The sequence below is a fragment of the Sinohyriopsis cumingii genome, chromosome 2 (genome assembly GCF_028554795.1).
Source record: "Sinohyriopsis cumingii isolate HCF-2022 chromosome 2, ASM2855479v2, whole genome shotgun sequence".
Lineage (NCBI taxonomy): Eukaryota > Metazoa > Mollusca > Bivalvia > Unionida > Unionidae > Sinohyriopsis > Sinohyriopsis cumingii.
In genome coordinates, this window is record NC_142962.1 from 50,710,615 (window position 1) to 50,735,170 (window position 24,556).

The 24,556-nt window shown below is 38.9% G+C and overlaps 1 protein-coding gene across 1 annotated transcript; it reads right to left on the bottom strand.

Moving 5' to 3' along the window:
* Positions 1-601: 601 nt before the first annotated feature.
* Positions 602-24,259, bottom strand: LOC149804827 (galectin-7-like). The gene is made up of 4 exons (XM_089934773.1): positions 24,111-24,259; positions 19,415-19,497; positions 1,681-1,900; positions 602-801 (listed from the first exon to the last, which is right to left on the bottom strand). The coding sequence occupies exons 1-4, from the start codon at positions 24,123-24,125 to the stop codon at positions 685-687; spliced, it is 435 nt and encodes a 144-aa protein (XP_089790899.1). The 5' UTR covers positions 24,126-24,259; the 3' UTR covers positions 602-684.
* Positions 24,260-24,556: the final 297 nt, after the last annotated feature.

A 24,556-nucleotide genomic window follows, 5' to 3' on the forward strand; every position in this document is an offset into this window, starting at 1 on the left:
TATATATATATATATATATATATATATATATATATATATATATATATATATATATATATATATATATATATATTAACAAAAGATGAAGGGGCCTCGAGTGGCGGAGTGGTCTAAAGCGCTGTCCGTTACGGATCACTGCCATCTCACCTCTGTCTGCGTGGGTTCGAGTCTCGGATTCAGCCAATGTGGGTATGTGAGAAAGCTTGCCAGTAGCTTTTCGTGGGTCGGTGGTTCTTTCCGGGGTTTTCCTAGTTCTGCCTCCGCCATTAATACTGGCCGCCATGTATAACCTATCGTGTGCTGAAAAATGTCGTTAAACCCCACAACAACAACAACAACAAAAGATGCATGCACCTACTCTATATTTCTACTACTTTCTTCAGCGAATACATTTATTGCTGGACTTATATTCAATATGTACTATTGTATTTATTTATGTACAACGTCCATGATATCCTATTCCTTTTCTATCTCGTCTGTTCTGCTGCAATATATATATATATATATATATATATATATATATATATATATATATATATATATATATATATATATATATATATATATATATCAGTTAAATGCAAATAAACACTGAAAAAAATAGGTAAATGGCAGTTTATTGTCTTTTCTTTTTAATATTTATCGTCCAGTAAATTTGATTCAAGGCTTATATTGAATATCCATTTATTCCTTCACTTTAACATCATGAAGCTCAACGTGTCCATCGATTCTCAGGGTATCCACATCATGTATAGGCATCTTGTGATGAAATGTCGCGACATCATGACTGCCGACCTGAATCTGGAAGAAAAAAAATCATATGTTACGGAATGTCTTAATGAAATATTAAAAATCACACCAGGATGGTGAAGTTAGAATTCATTCGATAAATCTGTATGATCTTTGAACATCTCGTTTATTATTACGCGAGTTAAATTAGTGGACAGAATAATTACATGACAGAGTTCTGCCTTTAATAGCGGAAAAGTCTGGCATTTTTTTCCTTAAAACCATCTAATGGAGACTTCATTGCAACTAACAAAGTTCGGCGAGATATTACTTAACGTTGTTAATATTTCATTGACATAGATTGGAGTTAACTATATTGAGCATAATACATATTTCCTATTCATACAACAGCGACAGGTAAGCAGTCTGTAGGAAGGCCGCACCTGAAACAGGAAACATCTCACCAAAAGTATAACTCCTTTGTGACCGTCTGCTGGAGTCCAGAAGAAAACTGCCATTCACAATACGTCATGACCTAAAAGATGTGGCCGTTATGGCAGACTTCTCTGTATTTGTTCTTTAAGTTTAGTTCCGTGTGATTTCAAATAAGTTGCGAACATTGGGTAAAGCCAAAAGTGACCATTCTAACGTAAGAAGACCCTGCAGATCTTACCTATTGTTAAAATTACTTTGATTTCCCGTTTATTTTGCTGTCTGATTGATGGGTGTAATTTGGTTGAAGAGTACAAAACATGGCCTTACTAAAAACGTGCACGTCTCGAAAGACTGCTTGCTTCGCTTGGCTATTTTCATTTCCTGACCTTCAGAGGTATGTTTGAAGAAATGAACTAGTCGTTTACTTTTACTGGGTGTTTTTTATATTGAAAACTTAATGATATATTTAGAAGCTAGTAGTATCTACACCTCCAAAATTAAAAGCCCTTCACGTACCCGATAATGGTCGTGATGGACGTTAATCTTAATCTTGAACTTTTCTCCTTGAACGAACGGGAAAGAGTGGGCGTGCCTTTCCTCAGATCCCCAGCTTCCGCCATGTCGATTGTTGCAGACGATAGTATTTTGGTCCGATTCATAGTTGAAACGGGCATCAAATACAAATGCCGCATTCTCCGGTTCGGAAGCACCTCCCTTTTGCAACCAAATGTTGAATCTGGAGAAATAATAATAATAATAATAATAATAATAATAATAATAATAATAATAATAGTGCATATTTGATTTTATTATCTGATCTAATATATATTTATTTCAATTTAATTGTTTGTTTGTCGGTTTTAAATTATTTTTACTTTCCATTACATGCTACTGTAATGTAAATTTATTCACTGGAAATGATGCCTTTTCCAGAAAATAGTTTGACCTTGACTGTTCATTATATTAAACACCAGGTGTTGACCTAGATCCTGATCTTGATTCAAAATTTGTAAATAAGTTATATTTTTATTTTAAAATGATTGGATGTTGTCGAGGTCATGATGGTACTATTGATTTACGATGTAAAAACAAAATATTTCTTTCTCAGAGTAAAATGATTGGTTTTCGTCAGGGTCATGCTGAGTGTACATAATTTTTAACAAGTAAATAATTTTTACGAGGTTCTGGAACATGATCACGTGATTCTTTTTTTTTCGCGTTTTAGACTACGATATAACCTTTGTTTTGGAGAGATATTCTCAATAGTTGGGCTTTTTCTTTACACTGGAACGCGTGTGTTGTGCTGTTTAGAGTTATGTCAAATTACTTGGAATCAAAAGGATTAATTCTTTTTTTTTTTCCTGGAAAATACGTGTGCTCATCTGGAATTGTTGAACATGACAGCTTTTATAAAAATTTATTCAGATTTCCAAAACCGGAGTTATATTTCTTGTTTCTACAAGGAACTGTAGACTTCAACACTACAAGATTACAGCATACGTCATCGCCTTCCATCTTGGATTCTTCGTCGGGACTCAAACTTGAAATCATTAGAACATTTTGTTATTAGGACTTCAAAATTTTTATTCGTGGATTATTATTGGTTTATTTTTGGATCTGATTCTATAAAACCGTAAGTTCATATTTTTTCATTTTTGCAGAATTTTTCCAGGGAAATAAATTATTATATGTTTCAAAGCTTGTTGTTATCACTGTTTTTTGTGTTACTGTTTCTTCGAGTCTAAACACGTAACATAATAATAATAATAATAATAATAATAATAATAATAATAATAATAATTATTATTATTATTATTATTATTATTATTATTATTATTATTATTATTATCAAACTAACAACAACAAGAAAAATTACGGAAATAAAGACAAATTTTGACTGAAACGGACAAAATTTTAATATTTAAGAGAAATATTATCCTCAGCTCTTTGCTATCCAATAAATACGAACTGTTCTATACTTGTAAAATGCAACATCTTGCTTTCCCCAAGGAATAATCCAGTGAAGTAGCGACTTACCTGGACGCTGGTTTATCTCCCGTCAGTAAACACAAATATTAGACTTAAATTTTGTCTGCATTGGTCGACTGATACTAAATTCTGCTTTGCCCATAGAATATTGCCCTATTTTTGTCAGATTTCAACAATGATAGCGCCAAACCTATTAAATACTAGTATGTCCATGTCTGAAATCCGCCAAAATTTGACACCGCAAAAATAAAGCTCCATGTGTTAACATTATTACGTTCTTAAACAAGTCAGTTTTAAGTTTATTATCTGAAGCTCGACATAAATGAATTGAGTAGAACCAATCTGTTCTCAAACCACCTGATGTTGCATCTAGGATTTTAAAAGAAATGTGTGTTGTCATCTACACAGCGTCGACACGCATCATACCAAATATAATCGCCTACCGCGATCGTTGTACACTTAGGTTAAGTTTAAAACAAGAGTTCATATTGCCCCCACTCCCTATTCTCGCTCGATACATCCGCAGCCATGATCGAAACTATTCAGTGCAATCTATCTATTCATGCTTATAAAATATAATTCCAGATATAATCAGTTTCAATATGTATAGACGGCACAGCAGTGTTGGTATTGGTGAAACGATTCACAGAGGCACTGTAACACGAACATACATGTATATGCATGTCTCGCAAATTTGTTTCTCTGGCAGAACGAAGAATGACTTTATGTATACGATTTAGGAAACTTAACTTTGATCGTCTTGCTATCATTATTTCCAAGGACGTCCAAGTTGACAGTCAAAGAGACAATATCAGTGTGGGAGCAGCAGGGGGGGCGAATCCGACATTTTGTCCAATCGTTATTTTGCTTAATTATTACTTTCTGCACTCAGCGGATCCGGTGTAGTCAGCGCCTGGTAAAAAAAAAACGACGACGGTCCATCCTACACGACGGTGACGTCATTTGGTTCTGCGAGCCGATCCCAGTTTTGTCAGCGTCCGGTAAACACAGCGACGACCGCGTCGATGTCATTTCCCCCCCCCCCCCGCTGCTAAGAAGTTATTTACAATGATCTCACAAATAGAGTGATCACTAACTCCTCCTCTTGTAGATCAATTAGGTTATTTGACTGATCGGTAAGTCTAAAATTAATTCTCGTTAAAAACCGATTATGGCATCGCATATAGACCGGATTAATTGGGCTCTCAACGATTAAGAATCCTGGAGGGGCTGTTGGCGAAAATGAATAAACGATATACCCCTGTTGAGCTTGATTTGATTGCTTGGTATCTACCTGGTAACTCCCTTCGATAACATCACACACTAGATTGATTACTATCACCGATGCGATATTTACGTTGTATGGAGCAATATGCCTACCACCATCTCCGTTATCGTGTCTGAGGATAATTGATGGACCGAGAAAATCATTAAGAGACTTTCTTAGTTCTGGCGCGTTGTATTCTGGAAACTTGAAATCGGGTAAATCGGCTTCTGTGATATTATACTCGGTTAGGAATTTTTGTTTATTACCATCGCTGTTATCGGATATCATTTTAACGATTCGTTCATTGATATATTCCATGTCTGATATAAGTTGATTTAACACCTCAACGTGTTTTCGTGCTTTTGTTTTCCGTAGTTGTTCTAGTTGCAATTGGTAATTATGATTAATCTCGATAAAAGCATTAGTGATATCATTTAAAATAACTGTTAATATGACGATCGATTCAGGGTTTTTTTCATACTAAAAAACCACTGCATGATATTCCTGTTTTGAAATAAAAACCAACTGGGTAATAACGTGCTTTTTATAATAGACAAATTATCTCGATAACTGGGAATAATTTCATGATATGATTGCGCATTCGTGTGCAAATCCGCGGAAATTTCATTAGGTGGATTCTCGGGCCAACCTAGTATGGTTCTTATTGAACTGTTATAAATATCAACCATATACCCCGGTGTGCTTATTTCAATCGTCGATGATAACGTCGGTTCATGAACCGTAATATCGATTTTTGATTCTTTTCCTGTGATCGATTTTATCCTGCGTTGGAATTCTTTATTGATTTGTTCTACTTGGTATGACCCAGTTGGTATTGTAACCTCATTCCAGTCTGGGGTCCCATCGGGTTTATTTGTCCATGCAAAAACCAGCGAGTTATTCGGTTGTTGTCTGTTAAATGCTTCCGCTCGGATATTAGGCCAACTGTGATATACTCGCAATTTTGCCAGCGCTATTTCCTTCACTGGAATCGGAGAAGGGAAGTTTACACTGAATTCTGGCTTCGTTGATGTTATCGATATCATATTTGTTTGTACCGGAGTGGTGTTCTCCGCGATCCGTTGAAATAATTGCAACCATTCGGGGTTCAGCGACATTATTATTATTCGCTGTTTCTAGTGTTTAATTTCAACACCGAATATTAACAACCTGCTTGTTTTCAGGAGAATGTTTTAAGCCCATTGAAGTTGTTTCAGGAGAATGTTTTAAGCCCATTGAAGTTGTTTCAGCGACGTGGTTTCCAGCTTCCAGTTGAAAATCCTCGATTTTTGACATCGCGAAGTCATGCAACTGGACCATCGTGGAGAATTCAGCATCGGATATAAACGAATTATCTATCGCCAACGAGATAAACCCGGATAATTTCGAGTACGCGTCGGATACTATTTGATGTTTTACTGTATACTCGTTGAGTTTTTTCTGAGAACACGATGATATCTTTCTAGTGATTGCGTTGGCGACTCCAGCAATTGTTGTCGCCGCGGAGATAGCGATTGGAACAGCGATCGGGGCCATCATGGTCACCGTGGATAAAATAACACCGGTACCGGCTACTATACCTGACACCGAGTACACGACCGCGTCGATGGTGGTTATTTTTCGGCGGTATTTTTTTATTTTTACACGGTATTGTTCGGAAAGCGTTTTCAAATTCGCGGAGAATTCTTTTACGGTATTGAATCGATATTGATGTGACGTCGGTGATACCTCTGATTCAATTACCTTGGTGGTCATTTTTATTTTAAAAGAGCTAGTATTTTTAATTACTTAGATCCGTTACAAATTCCACATACCATGTAATGTTTGCCCCGGTTAAATGTCTATCGACGGCATAAATTGTAAACAGTTCAGCTGCGTCCTTGTCTATAATTGTTGATATTGTATTCTTAAACCCGGATGAACTCGACGATAATATATTAAACTGCATCATTGAAACCAGTGTCAATCGATAAATACCCTTAACAGTTGCGGTGATTTTTACTGTATTCTGTGTAGGAGTCCAAGCGAATGATCCATGATGAATCGTGTATACTGTGTTGATGGTGTTTTCATGAGGGATTTTTATTTTTGTCACCTCCGGTAGTCTGTCTTTAATCGCTGTAACATCAGTTTTGATTGTTTCTATTTCCTGTGTATGCGCGTCTACACTCCTTTTGTTCGCCGCAACATCTGTTTTGATTGTTACTATTTCCCCTGTATGCGCGTCTACATTATTTGTGATCGATGAAACACTAACGAAGATTGTTTCTATTATCCGTCCATGCGCGTCTATATTCCCTTTGTTCGCTGAAACATCAATTTTGATTGTTCTTATTTCCCCTCTATACGCGTCTACACTCCTTTTGTTCGCTTCAACATCAGTTTTGATTGTTCCTATTTCCTGTCCATACGCAGTGATATCATTTATAGTTATTGTAATTTCATCCGGTCTGGTATTTTTTTTACCAAAGAATTTATCAATGGTGTTATCAGCCCTGTTAAAATTTTTTCGTAACGTGTAAAATTGGCCCGACAGCGTTGTAAACTCCGAAATAGTATTTTTTATCCCCACAAGATTCGGTTCGGTTACCGTCGGGGTTCCAAAAAAACTAGCAGTAGTGAGTTGTATATCGGTGACAGGCTTTTGTATCCCCTCGAACTGATTTGCTTGCGCGTTAAATTTATCATACAAATTTTTTAACGAATCCGACACGGATATATAATTGTTGCCAAGTGTACTTATTTTTCCATTTATCGTCAAGATGGATTCACCTGATTTAAGTCGTCCGTCATCGGTATACAACACGATAGTGTTCTCGGCGGCATCACGCTGTCGTATTAAAACGTCATTCAGCGACACATTACTGGATTTCAGTTTACCCTGGCGGTCTTGAAATACAACTATTTCGCCCGGGTCAACACTGGTTAAATTTAACGTATCAGCGATTTCATCCTCGATTAGTTTTTTTATGTCATCGGTGGCGAGCGTTTCCGTGGATGCTTTCAGCGCCGAAACCGGTCGTCCCCAGATATCAATCATTATTATTGTAAAAAAAACCAGTGTTTTTAATTAACCCGCCGGGCCTCTACGACCCCACTAGTGTATTCGTTTACAACCACATGAGGTGGTTTCCGCGATGATGAAATCGCCGCGAGTACGTTCAATACCTCACGGCCGCATATCGGTGGGTCACTTAATTGCTGTGTTGGCAGCGTGGAATAAAAAACCGGGGCTGAACACGCCCGGATATACCGCATGAACTCGTTTGGCGGGGCTAACCCGTATGAATCAAAATAGACGATCGCACGCGGATCAATTGCGTACGCAACCCAATGAGTCCCCGCTCCGGAGGATTTATCGAGGTTAATTATACCGGTTTCAATATTCCTTGGTTTTGTCGGTAATTGATCCCTCATAAAAACACCTCTGAAGTTTTTTATCGCTAACGCGTTTGCGGCATCTATTAAATCAAAATTAGACATAGGAGTCATTAAACGGTTCCCGGTAGTCTTAGACCCTTCCCCGAGTACCATGAATACGGGGTTCCCGGTAGTCTTAGACCCTTTCCGGCTACGGGTCGTTTTTTTTTATAGCCTTTCCCGGTTGCCTTCTTCAATGCCATTCCCGCCGCGGTACCAACGGCTCCTAACGCCGCCGCCTTCGCCACTGCTGGGGCCGCCGCGGCAATCAACGCTGGAATCGCAGCTAACAGCGGAAATATCCCACCGGTCTTTTCCATGTTTTTAATCGCTGCGGCCGAAAAATCTATTTGAACACCCTTTTTATTCTTCATCGCATCATTGAAATGTTTTATTTGACGCGCCGTCAACGATATCTTATGATTACCACCTGCCATCTGTGACGGCTTTAACGTTATTGTGGTTCCACATTGTTTAGCCGACTTTGATCGTAATTTCTTGACTTGACCATCGGTCAACTCTACACCGACAACATTATACGACATTTTTATTGTAAACGCGTTTATGTTTTCAATTACATGTTTTCCACTGGCGCATCAACGATTCTCATTCGTCCACCAACACCTTCCAACAGCATTGATTTATCGCTGAGAATGACAGCAACCGCTCTATAATCGGTAATAACGCCGCGAGTTACATTAGCTCGGAAGTGTATATCAACGACGGATTGTCTTGTTAAATCAAGATGTTCCAGCGAAAAGTAATAGATCGGATATAGTTCTTTGAAATCATGTTGTGATATTTGCAAACCAGTGTCGACGTTTTGATCACGACTCATATACGACAGCAACCGATGGTACACGCGTGCAATATGGTTTTGACCGTAATTAAGTTGTATATCCTCAGATGGTTCCTGCTGGCCGTTTATTCTCAGCGAGACGTCAGTAACGCCTAATCGATCAAATATCATATGGCTGGATAGTTGATTATCAACTCTCGTCATATCCTGCAACGCAACAAATATATGACGCGGAGCCGAAATGCCTTGTTGTGATGCCAGGTTCCATGTGAATATACCATTGATATTTGATTGCTTAGTATCTGTTGTTGTTGTTAGCCAACTTAGTAATGATTTTCCTCCCTGCTCCATAAAGGATAGCAATCGTGCCTCTGTGGTAATGGATGGAGTCATTACTGGCATCCACAATAATATTTTAGTTAAAACGACTTTACCAGAGTCATTATTTGGATTCGTAAGATCCGCTGCAATTCTCCAAATTGCATTTCTATCATCACCTTTTCGCACAAGCACCACGGTATGCTTTGCTCCGTAGATAACTTTTCGCACGTTCCTACAAAATCCAAATATATGATGCAGTGGAATCGCGGATGAGAAAGATCTACGCGGCCCTGTTAACATTGATATGCGTGTTGCAGCTCCGATGTTAAAATTAGGATCGCTGTTTATAATCATATTCTCAACATCAGCATCAGCGTTATTAGCATTATTTCTTGGTCGTCTTACCACAAATTGCGAGTTTCCAGCAGTGTTTCTAGTATCCTTTGCAAACATCATAGATGGACCCGCTGATCTTGTATAATCGTCGGAATATCTTGTTAGCCCGATTATTGTTGTAGCAACATCAACATCACGTTCTATTGATTCAATTTCTCGCCCGTCAATGAGATATTTTGCGCTCTCAAATAGCGCCATTACGCCGTTATTGACTAAGCCAACTTTGGTACCATCTGGATACGGTGCTGGTACAGCAGGAGTATCGGCCTCTGTTACAAGTTCTCCTTCGATTTCAATAAACGCTTCACACGGTAAAAAATATTTACTGGTATCATGGACTTGAAGTTCAATTCGCGATCGTATGTTGGGTTGTACTGCAAGATAGGAATAAAATTGATAATTACGGACAGAATCATCCTTGTGCACTGGTGCGTCCATATCAAACGCCGGGTCAGCTGTTCGTTTAAACATTTTATTTAATAATACGCTGATGCATCTAAATCATCGTCGTCGTTTTAAACCACTTCCCGCTATTATGTTTGCGATGTCATCTTGATTATTGTTTACCAACGACGCTAGTTTTTCTTCCACGGCGTTATTTATTACTTTACTGACATTTGCAGGCATCAATGTCGTTGATGGCATCACCGGTGGATTCTGTTTTCTTTTTCTCACCAACGACATTAGTTTGTCCTTTGCTGCAGAAAACGCCCTTCCGGCGACATCTCCAATAGCGCTGATTCCCTTATCACGAATAACATCAATAGCCTTCATTCCTAATTGTTTGGCTAACGGCGCCACTTTTGGAGCCATTCTTGTAAATAACCCCGCAATGGTGCTACCGAGACCGTCTCCGTACCACGCGCGGTATACGGGCAATCGTGAGTTTACCACGTAGACGCTGACTGGTTTATCATGGTTGTAGTGTATAATCATCTTTATTATAAAAAACGCCAGTGTTTTCCAATTAGTGGTTGATCACCCCCTTCCCACCACCGAATCATAAATTTTGTCAAAAACATCGATTTTCTCTAAATGATTTCCTGGGGTTTTCATCGGCGGTAAAAATCCGCGTTTTTTGTCAATTTTTGTCAATTTTTGTCGTTTTTTGTCAGTTTTTGGTCGTTTTTGGTCGGTTTTTGCCGGTTTTTGGTAAAAAATATCGATTTTCTCTAAATGATTTCCTGGGGTTTTCACCCGTAAAAACTAACCAAAAACTGACAAAAAACGACCAAAAACGACCAAAAAACGACCAAAAACTGACAAAAAACGACCAAAAACCGACAAAAAACGACAATTTTATAATTTTTTTAATCATCCACTAACTCGTCAATGAGCGTTCGATATGCATTAATGTCCATGATACCACCGGCAAATAACCGCCTGCAAATATCAGCGGCCTCATTGATTATTTCCGGAGAGTTATTTCCGGCTCGTTTTTCTCCGATTAGTATTTCTAGCCGTGATATATCACTGAGAACACTACCAGGACAAGTAACGTCTTTACCAACAGAGTATCCTTTTCCGTGTTTTGGTCTTTCACTTTTTACTTTATTGTAGAATATTATATAATTATTATCACGCGGTGGTAATTCATTTTTATGTTTATTTGCCAAATACACTATTCTTGTCCAATCCTTTAACGACCTTATATTTTTCTCGTAGCCGCTATTGATATGCTCATCTCGTGTGTCCTTATCAAAATTTGTAACAGTAAAATCAACTAATTCTTCATCGCTGGAGGCTCTGATTTGATCTATTGTGCTCTTTTTAAGAACATTACGGGGTATATTCCCCTCTTTCCGTATTTCTTCCGGTATTTCTTCCGGTATTTCCTCCGGTATTTCTTCTTCTGGTTCTCTTGCGGTGGCGCCTAGTTCTTCCTCGTCGGCCATTGTAACATATGGTTCTTGTGGGTCCGTTATAGCGAGTGGTGGCGGCCTCCGTGTTGTAGCAACCGCTATTTTCGCAGGGAGTGTTTCCAGAGACTTTTTTGTTTGCTCGGTCTGAGCCGCTATCTTTTCAAGCGCACCGAGGACGGGCACAGTTGCCGCCGTAACATCTTTGGTCGCTTTAGTTACCGGAGCAAAGAATTGTTCGCTTCCAACAGCAAAATCAGTTTGTAGTTGTTGCCGCGTTTGAAGTTGTTTTCGGACCCTGTCTCGTAATGGTATGAACTTTTTAAGCGCTACTAGCCGCTCTCTGGCTAGCCGAGTAGTAAGTGATTCGCCTACCATTATTGCAATTGCTCCGTAATTTCTAATTTCCCGCCGAGTGTGGCGGGGGGGGGGGGGATATGTCCCAGGGGCTCCAGGGAGTTTTCGTCTATAATCCTTCTAATGTTTTTAATTTTATTAGAGATTTCTCGACGTCGTTCAAAAGCCTGTCCGAGTTTTTTTCGTACTGTCTCAACGGCAGTAAATAGTCCAATAAATGCATTTACGTCATTGCCATACAAGTTTTCATTGATCGTATATTGTAATCGCTTTATAAAAGAATACTCGCGTGGCAAGGTATATCGACCTATCTTTGATTGCTCGTTAATAATTTCATAATCGGACAATATTTTTTGGTTATCAAGCTTATCAGATAATTCAATTCCTTGATTTTTTAATTTTAAAATCTCGGTTAATATATTATTGATGTCTTCGATATTCATATTCTTATAAACATCTTATTTCTAAATAAAAAAAAAAAATTATTTTACAAAATGAACCCTGCGTATCAATCCCGAGGTGTGTTAACATTCGATGAAACCGTAGGATAATTCGTTTTCTTCCGGTATTTCTTCCGGAAGAGACAATTTATTGTAGCGTTCGCACTGTCATGGCGACTTCGTCAGCGCCATAGGCGCCGGTGACTTCGTCACGGTGACCTTGTCACTCGCTGATTTCTGTTATATATGAAAATCGAATTCTGTGACCCGTCTTTTTTGAGATCGCTGAATTCTGTATTCCTTCTGCAACAAATCGTATTGAGGCGATATAAATGTCAAAATATTTTCCTGCCTCATTCATCGACTGAAATATTTTTTCCTCGTGAGTTGTTGTATCAAATGACTTTACGGGTTTTGCTTTCTTTGAAAACTTACCAGTTTGGCCTTTTTTGGTATTCTGACTTTGCGAGATAGCTTGCAAGTTTATAAGAGAATTATCAGTCTTATTATTATTAATATGATGAATCACAAGCCCATTTTCGATTAATCCGTTGAATGCTTCAAATACAATCCTGTGAACATAATAGTTTTTTCCTCCTGCAGTAAATTGCAAGTATCCCTGATTATTTACGGTACCAATCGGCTTCTTCAGTCTATAATTTCTAACAACGCCGTCGCGAGATGCCTCGTAATTAACGAGCACAGGATGCGGCTGAAATTCTTGGTTCATTTGTATAATAATACTACTTGTCTAATTCATTATTTGGTTTAATTATAAACCTTGCAATGTAGTCCTGAGGAGTTTTGATGACGAAGTCTGCGGTGGGGTCAATGACGGCATTTTTTATTCGCTTGTCATAATAGCGTTTTAACTCCCTGTATCGCTTTTCGCCACAATTGATACACAACTGCGATTTTCCTCTTACACCAACGTGACAAACCAAGCACGGTAGGGGGCCAAGAGAACCATTACGAACGCTTTGTAAATGATACCCGCAGAATTCACCTCTACATGATTTATTGCACGGGGTTGTCGACCCAATCATCAACCATTTGCAGTGATTCATTATACTATATTCTTTCATTTAAATACTTGTTTTAATTATATGGAAGAGTTTGAGAGATTAGCAGCAATTAAGCCCTGGAAAAATATTAAGTTCAATCTCGATAGAGTCCTCAAGGACGCACCAAAAGCGTTAATAAACGATAGAACCCTGTTGAATAAAATACGCGACTGTATCAATGAATTCAAGCGTGATGGTGCATCTCATAGTTGGTCAACATTTCGAATTGATGGTGTTGTTGATGCTACCATGAACGACAACCGCGCAGCAACGATAATATCACAACTTGCCTCCAGCAAGTATTTCTTCAGAGTAAAATTCATTGTCCGGGTGGAATCAGGTAATTGGATCATACGTGATAAATTTGAACCGGTTCTCAGCGACAAGAAAACAGTCATTGTTAGCCGCGACTCCAAGCCAGGGCTGTTAACCGGAGTTGACAGACCATACTATGAACGAGCGTATCCTGAAACAGCAGTTGTCTATGGAATATACCCGTTAAATAAGAAACCTGATATCGGAAAACTAGCGCCGATGAAACAGTCAACGGGGATAAATTGTGTAGCAGAACGAGTAATAGAGCATTTTACAAATGCGTGTCGAGGAAATAAACTGACCGATTTACGACGTAGCAAAATAAACCAATGGGAGAAGACAGTGCGCGAGCGAGGAGCAACCATCAGCGACATAGCGAGATTAGAAACGTCGCTGAGATTTCCAATAACCGTTACAACAATAACCGGTGAAGTATTATACGAATCAAAGTATAAATCAAATGGAGCCCCAATCAAAATTATTGATCATAACAAACACGCGTGGACGCCCGCGGTCACAATATTTCCACGGGATAGAACAGTAAAGTATATCCCGGGGAAATTCCTGGGAGAGGATGGTTTTCTCGCGGAGAGGAAACTATTTGATGCTATTGCCTGCTTGTGTAAAAACGACCCTGTATCAGTGTGGTTACTTCGCAGCGCTGAAAACGATGCGGATACCTTTGATCAGTTTGTAAGACCAAACGGTGAATTATATCGCACTGAAGCGTTTCACAACAAGATGAAAAAAACCGCCATGGAATTTGAAGAGCATGATGAACAACTGCTAACAAATTGTTTTACGATTCCATCGGTTGCGGCTCATGTTGCAGCAAGGAAAAATGCGTGGAGACCAACGCGCAAGGAGTTTCTACCGGATGTACAATCCAGTTGTTTGGAATATTATCACGGTGGACTATGGAACACTGAATACAACCGCGACGCTATGATCTCCGTTGATATGGTTGCCTGTTATCCAGCGAGTTTTCTCGGGTATGGATCCGCCGCTGAGTATTTCAAACGATTTGGACACCCCAGACATGAAATGACTCGTGTTGCTATTAATGGACCACTGCCTGATTTTGATTTAACCGGATTCGCTCGCATAGTATCATTTGAATTCGCGGCAGGACTTCATCGCTGTTGTTATATTTGGATCGGTAGACACATGGCTGAAAAGAAGTGGCTGCCAATAGCGCTGTTACGGTATATGATTGATTGTAGCATGCTTGTATCTTTGATTGTCAGTGACGCGATTATATCATACCGGGCGCAGACTGAAGTCTGGTTACCAGAACCAGAGCGTCTAGATAGCATAATTGACGAATCCAGAAAACACATTGATGCCGACGAGGAATATATCATCGAATGGTCCAAAAGGATATTCAACCAACGAAACCGCGAGGCAAAAGATCTCGGTAGAAGAATAATCGGTAAGTTCACACAAGGTGGAAAAAACTGCGACTACAAACGATATTGCTCACGGCTGATTATAGATGAGCAGAATATGATTTCGTAATCAAGGACGCAGTGGCAAAAAATAGATACGTGAACTGCAAAACAGCTTTCTTGTCCAATGGAACAAAGTTGGGTACAGTTGTTTCCTACAGCGATGGAGACAGCCCCGCGTATCCACATTTGAGGGCGTCTATGTTGGATTACGCCGCTATCAATTTATTCTCGATGATAAATAGATTTCCCGACACCGCGGTTAGAGTAGCCGTTGATTCATTTTATATAGACGTAAAGTACAAGGGAAACTTAGCCGAGTTTACTAGTCCGGACGAGAGTTGGGGTATATGGAGAATTAAAAATGAAATACGACGCGATTATTCCCCGTCAGCAAATGTCACCGTTGCAAACAATTACTTACGCGGTGATAATTTATCAGAATGGTCTAATGCACCACCGTGTTCTGATCCAATTTGTAGATATAAAACAGTTTATTTAAGCGGCTGTGGCGGGTCAGGAAAGACGACTCGGGCAATTGAATTATTTCGAACGCGGGCAAGTATAATCGTGCTTACACCGACCCATAGACTAGCGCGAGAGATAAAACAACGAAATGTTGACGCCGTTACTTATCACAGCTTTTTTCGATACAGCGGCGGTGAGTGGACTCCTGATCGAATGGGGGAAAAATTTATTCCTGAGGTTATCATCTGGGATGAGATATGTACTGTTTCGTTAGATACTTTACAAATGTTTCTTGAGTGGTTGCTGCGCGCGAATACAGCGGTAATCATGTGTGGCGACCATGGCCAACCACCACCATTTGTCGGCGAGGGTCCACATGATTGGCTAAAGAATTTTGTGGACTATTATGAAGAAACCGATACTGATTACCGAGCACTTGATGAACAACTGCCCGAGGTTAAAAAATTAATCAGATTACAGCCGGATAGAGTTCAATGTGAAATAATCCGCGAGGTGATTCCGGAAACGCCGTTAAATGAATTCTGGGAAACATGGAGACCAAACGATTTGATTGTAGCGAGTAGAAAGATAGTCAGAGACACACTTCAGCGGAAGTTGTTTACGTTGCATAAGGAAAAGTTTCCAACGCGTCCAGTGCCGTTGTGTTATAGACCCGCGGACACACGGCGGCAGAACATTGAAGTTGAAATCCCGGGCCCGACAGCGTCAGGGACAAAAAAACAAATTCTTGTGCTGAATGATATTGTGCTCGTTGATATCAGCGTCGTCGAGGGCGCGCTACGTGCTGATAAATCCCCGTGGACGCTAGGATACGCAACGACAATACATTCCTCGCAGGGATTAACCATCACGGACACAATTGTTTGGATAGTTGATAATCGCATCGAATGGTCAAATCTAGTCTATCTTGCAGTGTCCCGAGTACGGAGGATAAATCAGCTTCGAAGAATTGTTATTGACGAAGCCAGTGACAACGATGACATTATTGATGCTAGCGTCATTGATAGAAAACTCTCGGGTTACCGCCAACAGGATAAAAAAAAACAGCGGCGTTTTGATATTGATGCCGAATTAATAATTGCGTTACGACAACAACAGAATAATCACTGCGCGAGTTGCAATTGTGTAATGCGCTGGCGTTATTCGGATAAAGACGCTCGCCAATTTACCGTGGACAGGATCGATAACAGTCTCGGTCATGTCAAAAACAATGTGAGGTTGACCTGTCTTGAGTGCAATAGACGCAACGGCGCTAGTTAAGGCCACGTGGGGGCAATTGAGTATCGTCAGGTATCACTTGTAGTTGCTCGCGAGTAAACCCCCGCTGTGGGGCAGTTGAATCCAGTCTATAGATCGGTGGTCTACCAGTTGATCGTGTTATCGTTGATATGTTATGCGTGGTAACACTCCAAATAGGATCAGTAGCTCTTTTTTTACCGCCTTCAAGCTCTCCTGGTTCATACAGATATCTAACAGTGACATCGCCGAGAATCGGCTTGGAAACGCTATCTATTTTTGATCTTCCGGGTATGTACTCGTATTTAATCGCGTCGCTGGGCTTCATGTTGATTGCTCGGGTAATCTCGTTATTTAACGCTGCAATTACGCCTGGCAACCTTTTGACCCATTCACGAGATCGTTTTTCTTGGATGAATTCCTTCGCGTATTGATACCCAAATAACCGTTCAGCAAGAGTCCGATTGAATCGTTCAACAATTGCCTGATCACGATGTAGCGCAGTATGACCTCGTCGTATCGCGACGCTATGATGTTTCAGCGTTGATAAAACAGCGCCGCGAAATTCATTGCCAGGATCAACTTGTAATAGATTTGGCCAGCGCAGAGGACCCCTTCGGTAAATCCGCTCAAACGCATCGGCTACTTCAGTTGCTGACTTTGTTTTTAACGGCTCCGCTTGTTTGTATCGACTCGCAACATCAACTACGGTTAGCGCGTATTTGTAACCGTTGTCATGCGGTAGAAATAGTATATCAGCCTGATGAACTTCATTAGGTACGCTGACATCAAAGCGCGAAAAGTTGATTTGTTTAGGCGGTGGTAGATAAATTTGCCATATAGCCTGTTTGGATAACCAATTAGCCGCAGTGGCCTTTGTTACTTTTGCAGCGCTTGCGAGTTTACCAATTGCGGCCTTCCCCTTCCAGTATCCTCTCGGAGAATAATAGATGGATTCTATGTTGTTATTATAAACGCTAGCGTTTTCAATTACCAGCGCGAGAAGCTCCGCTTCCAATCATTAATTTACCTTTCATAGCCGATTTTACCAACCATGAAGCAATTTTTCTTTGAATGATTTATCAGGAATAGCATTTAACGCGTGAATTAATTTTACATCCGCGATATGACGCTGTTGCAGATCGCTACTTTTGTAGTAAGCAACATCATGAGCATGACACGCCTTATCGATAGCGTTTATTGGATACTCACCGGGTTTGGGCTGATTTTGATCATCGAGTCTGATATCTAATCGTGTTCCGGGGCCACAGTAGCTATATCCTGGGAGGTGCTTTTCTCCTGGATACTTTGCCCACGGGGTTCCGGGGAGTTTTGATAACTTGGCTGCAATATCACCTCCTCGCTTTTTTTTAAAGCATCCCCGGGTCTAATAGAAATAAATCTAAATTTCTTTGTACCGCATCGTGCACACTTACCAGTAAGCGCCGATCTGTTATTTCTCGTTGTAACGGTTGTCATATCATTTGTGCCAGTACGCACTCTACACTTCACACAATATAGATCCATAATTTATGTATAGAGATATGAATATAATTGATTTTTCGGCGACTAAAGCGAGAAAACCAGTTAAGCATGTTGCAGCGTTACCAAACTCGATCCGGATGATTATCATCGGACCATCTGGATCCGGCAAGACGCAATTGTTACTCAATTTAATAATGAGATGGATGAAGTGGGATAAGTTGTATTTAATCGCCCCTAGCGTGGATGATCAACGATGCTACGAGGTGTTGAAAGATTTTAACGAGAATGCATCAGCGATCGCTGAAAAAAATGTTATTGAGTTTATTACAGATATCAATGATGCACCAGGTATTGATGATATTGATGGCGACGTTAACAATCTAGTCGTGTACGATGATGTTATGTTAGACAATCAAAAAAACCCAGCTAGGATATTTTCCAGAGGCAGGCATAAAAACACCGACGTGATATATGTCACTCAACGATACACTCAGATTCCAAAAGTAATCAGAGACAACTGTAATATTCTTGCTGTATTCAACGGCGTTGATACACACACGCTACGAAATATCTGGCAAACTTGGTGTGGCGGTGACATGGACTTTAATGGTTTTCGAAACTTTTTTAGTCATGCTCAGTCGACCCCACATGGATTTGTAACGATAAATTTACATGATCCTCGGACACGATATCGTATCGGACTTGACCAAATATTCGGTTAGTTGTAAATAATTTTCATTGTAAATAACTACTTAGCAGCGGGGTGGGGGGGGGGGGGAATGACATCGACGCGGTCGTCGCTGTGTTTACCGGACGCTGACAAAACTGGGATCGGCTCGCAGAACCAAATGACGTCACCGTCGTGTAGGATGGACCGTCGTCGTTTTTTTTTTACCAGGCGCTGACTACACCGGATCCGCTGAGTGCAGAAAGTAATAATTAAGCAAAATAACGATTGGACAAAATGTCGGATTCGCCCCCCCTGCTGCTGTGGGAGCTAACATTAACTTGTAAAAAGAAAACTTCCATCACAGGAAAAACTTTCAAAATTTAGTTTCGTTGATTTTATACATCGAAACCATAAAATTTGATTTCGACAAATATTACATTTTGCAATTCAAGATTTAGGTTCTTCTTCAATGACAGAATGGTTCGATTTCTTAATTTGTAATTTCCTTCCAGTGAATGTTATATCTAAAAGTGGCTGAGAAATCCTGTCACTTCATTTTATATGAGTGTTTTGATAGCCATACATAAATAAAACAGAAGCTGCAGAATTTATTAAAATTTCCTATTTGATGAAGTTAGCAGACTTCGATTCCAATGCATTGGTGCGAGTGCGAAGGGCTACAATTGCAGTGTTACCTTGAGGCTCCCTCGAGTGCTTTGCCCTTGATAACGATTTTACCGTCGTGTTTCAGGGATACATTCTTGACATAAGGAACTCCCTTTAAAAAGACCAACAACAAAAATGTATTAAAACAAAATGTTACGGTTGTAAGGACAGCGCGAAAGATATGTATTGAAACACCAAATTATTGAATCTTCCTTTACTATGGTTGTAAGGACAGTGCGAAAGATATGAATTGAAAAAAAACAAATTATTGAATCTACCTTTATTAAGAAACTTGGTCTGAGTAACTGCGCATCAACGATAGATACTGATACAGGCATAATAAAATGTGTACATACATATACATACATACATACATACATACATACATACATACATACATACATACATACATACATACATACATACATACATACATACATGCATGCATGCAAAACCCAATGTAACTCAAAACATTAAGCTCGTAAATACGCTGCAGCTGTTTCAAATATCAAAACGTTTGCACCATGCATAACACACTGACAAACAAAATTCTGACCTACCTCCTACCTGTTGACCCTACACATGTTGGTAAAAAAATGCCAATGAATTATATTAATTACACCCACTCCCCTTATCCCAAACAAGACAAGGTGACTAACTCGTGCGGTTCGAAATTTGACCATTCACCGATCCCTTTTATTATGTTCTTGCACTCAAGCGCGTTCATGTCCGCCTAGCTAGTACGTATGTCTCTTAAACGAGGCATACCAACCTTTCTTCACACGTTCGATTTAAGTATCTCACGTATTGTTTAATGGACTTCATTACTAGCTGTTAGACTATATATATATATTCTGCTACTGCAAACGCATCGACACCATTACGGATCACCCGCGATCTTTGTTCCTTCAAAATTTATTCCAGCAAGATTTACTCCTCTTGAATATTTTACTTATAAAAAATGAAAACCTTTCCTTTTTAATAACATTATCCTGTGAATATTTTTCTTCAAGTACCGTGAAGACCGCTCCGGTGGCCTAGTGGTTAAAGCGTCCGCCTCGGATGCGGGAGGTCGTGGGTTCGATCCCAGGCCGAGTCATACCAAAGACTTACAAAAATGGTACTAACAGCTACCTCGCTTGGCGCTCAGCATTAAGAGATTAGTGTTAGGACTGGTCGGCCTGGTGTCAGGAGAATGTGACTTGGTGGGACATCGTGCTACATGTCTGCGGCAGGATGCCCCAGTGCTGGACATCACTATAAACTGCCACGCTGCAGACATCGTAGCAATATGACTGAAAAATTGTTAAAGCTACGTTAAAAATCCAAATCACACACACACACACAAGTACCGTGAATGAATTTTGTTTCATTTATTGAACTTTGAATACAGTGAATTAGTTTATTTCCTTTTAAATTATTAAACGTCTACCAATGTTAAATAGTGTTTACATTTTAATGGATCGTATCCTGTATGCGTCCTTTTGATAAATACATATCGGCCGAAGAATATTGCTTTCACAATCTGTGGAGTTAAATCTAACAAACATACTACACTATAATGGTTCCTGTCATGCATGGAAGAAATCTATGACTTTTATTCCTAAATACCACCACGAAAATGATTCATCATCTTATACAAATGAAATCGAAGTCAAAAGTTAAAAGTTATATCTGCACGACCGCTCCGGTGGCCTAGTGGTTAGAGCATCCGCCTCGGATGAGGGATATTGCGGGTTCGAACCCTGGTTGAGTCACACCAAAGACTTAAAAAATGGTACTAACAGCTGCCTCGCTATGCGCTCAGCATTAAGAGGTTAGTGTTAGGACTGGTCGGCCTGGTGTCAGGATAATATGGCTGGGTGGGGCATCGTGCTACATGTCATTGGCATGATGCCCCAGTGCTAGACATCACTATAAACTGTCACATTGCAGAGATCGTTGCGATATGACTGGACATTTTTCAAAGCTACGTTAAAACTCTAAATCACACATAAACACACACACACACACACACACACACACACACACACACACACAAATCACACATACATCTGCATGAGATTCTCCTAGTCCGATTGGTCGATTCCAGTCCCTTCCACCGATTGGTCGATTCAAGCTCCTGATTGTTGACACAATTTTACCGTTTAGCTATGAAACGATAGCTTTAGAATTGTGATAGGATACTGATTTAACATTCAGATATTGCATGATTTATTTTGCTTCGTTCATTAATTATTTCATTACAATTATACGTATCACAACGAGTTATTGTTTAATGGCAAATAATCCTAAACTCTTCCTCGCAATGACACCCATACACACATTCACACTGTACATCTCCGATTTAGACACATAACGCACCTATCAGCATATTATGTTATTTTACAGACGATAGGCCGTGTCATGAATTTATTAGTCATATGGAAAAGTTAGCAGATTATACGCCAATACATTATACATTAACTGATACATATTAACTGATACATATTAACTGATACATATTAACTGATGCCAACAGACAGTGCGTGGACAGGTCGACGAATTAATAGTCGTTGGTTTGAACGATAGATTGGACGGATGGATCAATAAATAAATAGACTGATAGCTCGAGAGAAAGACACAATCAGACATAGAGGTAAAAATCTATATTTATACATGAAGAGAGAAAGATACATATAAAGATATATAACAAGACAGACAGATTTAAAGACAGCCATATTGTTTTATTTGCGTGCCTTTCTTATCGATGCAAATCCTTTACTAGTTCAGATTTTTTTTACCTATTTAGAGTACGAGCAGTTGCTTATAATATATATATATATATATATATATATATATATATATATATATATATATATATATATATATATATATCCATCCTTCCCCCGTCTCTCTCTCTCTCTCTCTCTCTCTCTCTCTCTCTCTCTCTCTCTGTTCAACCATTCTATATATGGAAATCAATGTTTAAATATTGTGTTCATCTTTATTTTTGGCTTATATAAAAAGATTATGTTTTTATGCTTTGTTTGTTTTTTTATTTTGCCGTAAAGAACAATAATTTATTCTACACATATAGTTATAGTCAACATTGCAATATTTCGTTCACCGGTGTTATTGCTCACATGTCAGCCTCGTGTTCCGAAAGAAAGACAATGACTAAATGCTCTATTGTGGATGCATATTACGACCATTTTCATATTCTACTTCGTGCGTATCTTCATAATATATATGACGAAGAACTTGTTCAGACCTTACTAGATACGGAAGTTCCTTATACATGGGGGTTGAATAACCCCATAGTCACATTACAGACATTTAATCATGTCAGCTGCATTGTTTTCTGCATGACTTACATGAAGTTTGCAACTAATCAGATTTTTTTGTTTTGTTTTGTTTTATGGGCCCTTTATGTAATATATTTATTTTATTTTGTTTTAATTTCACAAAAGGCTAACCAAAGAAAAGATCATAACTGAATGCATGTCTCAAATATCCCGCTGGTTACCTCGTAGATAACTCAATATATAAACGTTCAAACCTTTGGTGGAATATTTATCTTAGATGTCAACCTTTAAAATCGTACTTTATCCCTCATTTTTAAGTTGAGTTGGCGATTAAATGACTGAGTGAGGTGTCTGTAGAAAACGCCATCAAGATTACGATGATATAACACGTGTCAGTGTGTCGCACATAGAATGACCCATTTCTGCCGTAAAGCCCCAGTGCCGCCGTTTATCGTAAATTTCACCAATCTTTCATTGTAACTAATGTTTGGAAGGAAGGAAATGATTTGTTGGGTTTTTTTATTTAAAAAAATGCTATCTGACATAAACCGTTTTTTGAAATAATCCCACAATATTAATAGATTTATACCTTTTCCTAAGTCACACGAAGTATTTGTTGAAAAACCACACACACACACACACACACACACAGAGATATATATATATATATATATATATATATATATATATATATATATATATATATATATATATATATATATATATATATATATATATATATATTCGACTTTCTCACTTTTGAATGATACGTACTGTTTGTTCTAATGTCAGTTTATTACACGTTTTACTTGTTAGCAATTGTCATAATTTTTTCGAGCAGTTAGAATTAATCACAATGTATAGTTTCTGCTGTGATGTCATATGTCCAAATAAACGCATGGTGCAGTGACCAAAATAAATAAATGGTCTAATGACTAAATGGGAACGCAAACCTCAAGTACGTATCAAGAATGACAGGTTTGATGGGAAAATTAGTAGCTCACCTGCCAGAACTCAACATGCGTGAGAGAGAGAGAGAGAGAGAGAGAGAGAGAGAGAGAGAACTTTCATGACAAAAATATTCGCCTTTAACCTGTATAAATAATAAACAGTCATGTTTAGTGTTAAAGAAACTTCAGATCAACCAATTCGTTTTTGAAGATAGGTCAATCCAAAAGATGTGTTGAAGAAGAATAAATGATTACTCCTCGTCGCCTTGAATGATACTGCTTAAGCCTTCGTTATTCAAGATTACTCGTTAATTCGCGCTCAGCGATAACATTTCTTTTAAGTAAGAATTTATTCCGTATATAACATGCAAAACATGACTTAGATACGTATGCGCACACACACGCGTAATTACACACATACACGTACTCACAGAATGTGCTGAAATAAAATTAAAAAAAAAAAATAAAAAAAAAAATAGGCAACTTACCATGTGATGAGACATCTTCAGCAAATGAAATTCGCCTCTGTCCTTGTGAGCTGCCCAACAACCCTACTGACTTATCGTAACAGGTTGTGCCGATTAAGGACAACTCTGATTTCACCGGGAATAGATATCTCTATGGTGACATTGATAACATTGTTTACGGTAGAAGCAGGGGATAGCCTATTTTGACATATGTGACCATGCTGTTCCATACTATAGATTGACAAATACGTTATATCGTGGGCGATATTTTACCCTAATATTAATAACTGTTTGTTCCACTATCTCTCTTGTAGGCTCAAGGAAGACTTAGGAGGATAACTTCAAACGTACAACGTAAACAAAATATTAGTGCATTGAATGAATTTATTATGCTTTATTAGTCAGCCAAGGTATCTAGTTCAAATTATGAAGAAGAAAAAAAAAACGTGCAGAATGTATTTTTATTA